Source organism: Condylura cristata, unplaced genomic scaffold (genome assembly GCF_000260355.1).
Source record: "Condylura cristata isolate star-nosed mole 26May11 unplaced genomic scaffold, ConCri1.0 scaffold00008, whole genome shotgun sequence".
Classification (NCBI taxonomy): Eukaryota; Metazoa; Chordata; class Mammalia; order Eulipotyphla; family Talpidae; genus Condylura; species Condylura cristata.
Window position 1 is genome coordinate 9,199,897 of NW_004567109.1, and position 868 is coordinate 9,200,764.

General features: G+C 63.4%; 1 protein-coding gene across 1 annotated transcript in view; it reads right to left on the bottom strand.

The window, feature by feature from the left end:
* The window catches only part of RAP1GAP (RAP1 GTPase activating protein), a 42,634-nt gene that overhangs the window by 12,478 nt on the left and 29,288 nt on the right, over nucleotides 1–868 (bottom strand). Inside the window, exons 12-13 of the mRNA XM_012722562.1 lie at nucleotides 627–727; nucleotides 366–495 (exon numbers count right to left, since the gene is read on the bottom strand). Coding sequence (XP_012578016.1) covers nucleotides 366–495; nucleotides 627–727 — 231 coding nt within the window. The remainder of the gene's footprint in view (nucleotides 1–365; nucleotides 496–626; nucleotides 728–868) is intronic.

The window sequence follows — 868 nt, forward strand, 5'->3', positions numbered from 1 at the left end:
CCCCCTCCTCCTGTTCCTTCACAGCCCCACAGTATCTTGAAAGCTGTTCCTGACTCCCACCTCTGCCAAGTCCGAGCACCTGCCACGCACCAGCCCCGCCCTAGCCGCCCATGTGCCTCGCCTTGTGGACGCTCACCTACGAGGGCGCCCTCAGTGTGCCCATTTCCAGGCGGAAAGTGGGGCCTTCACAACGCTGTTGCCGTTGATCCCCCCGGCCCTGGCTAGAACCCGCAAGTAGGAGCCATGGGTCGTTTCCATCTCTATGTCTCAGGGCTGCTGAGTCTGGGGTGGTGGGTACTGAATGGACAGGCAGACAGAGGGACAGGTGAACAGGCAGGAGAAAGAGGGGTGGGTGCCCAGGCTACCTGCTGGGCGTCCCCTTCAGTGTAGGGCAGCTTGGTGGACACGTGAAACATGATCTCCTTGTTGCGGAAGTTGCAGTACACAGACTCGGTCCCCGTCTGCCCGTGGGTCACGTCCAGGCCTCCGCGAAACCTGCTCCAGGCCCCCCAGGCCACGGCTCAGTCTCCAGCCCCGGTCAGGCCTCGTGGGGCCAGGACGGGGGCTCCCTCCCTGCCCAAGGGCATGGGCCAGTCACACTCTGCTCACCGCACCCTAATGCTCACCCTTTAAAGTCCTGCAGCTTGACCTTCTGGCCAAGAAACTCAAGGAACTCCACGAAGGCAGGGCTTTCCTCGTTGGTGCTGAAGAGCTCTTCCTCCGAGGTCTGCGGGCCACAGAGAGCACCATGGAGACAGAGCACCCCGCAGCCCGGCCGCACCCCACTCCCACCAGGAGAGGCTGGAAGGAGGACCTCTGGTCAGCCCGCACCCCACTCCCACCAGGAGAGGCTGGAAGGAGGACCTCT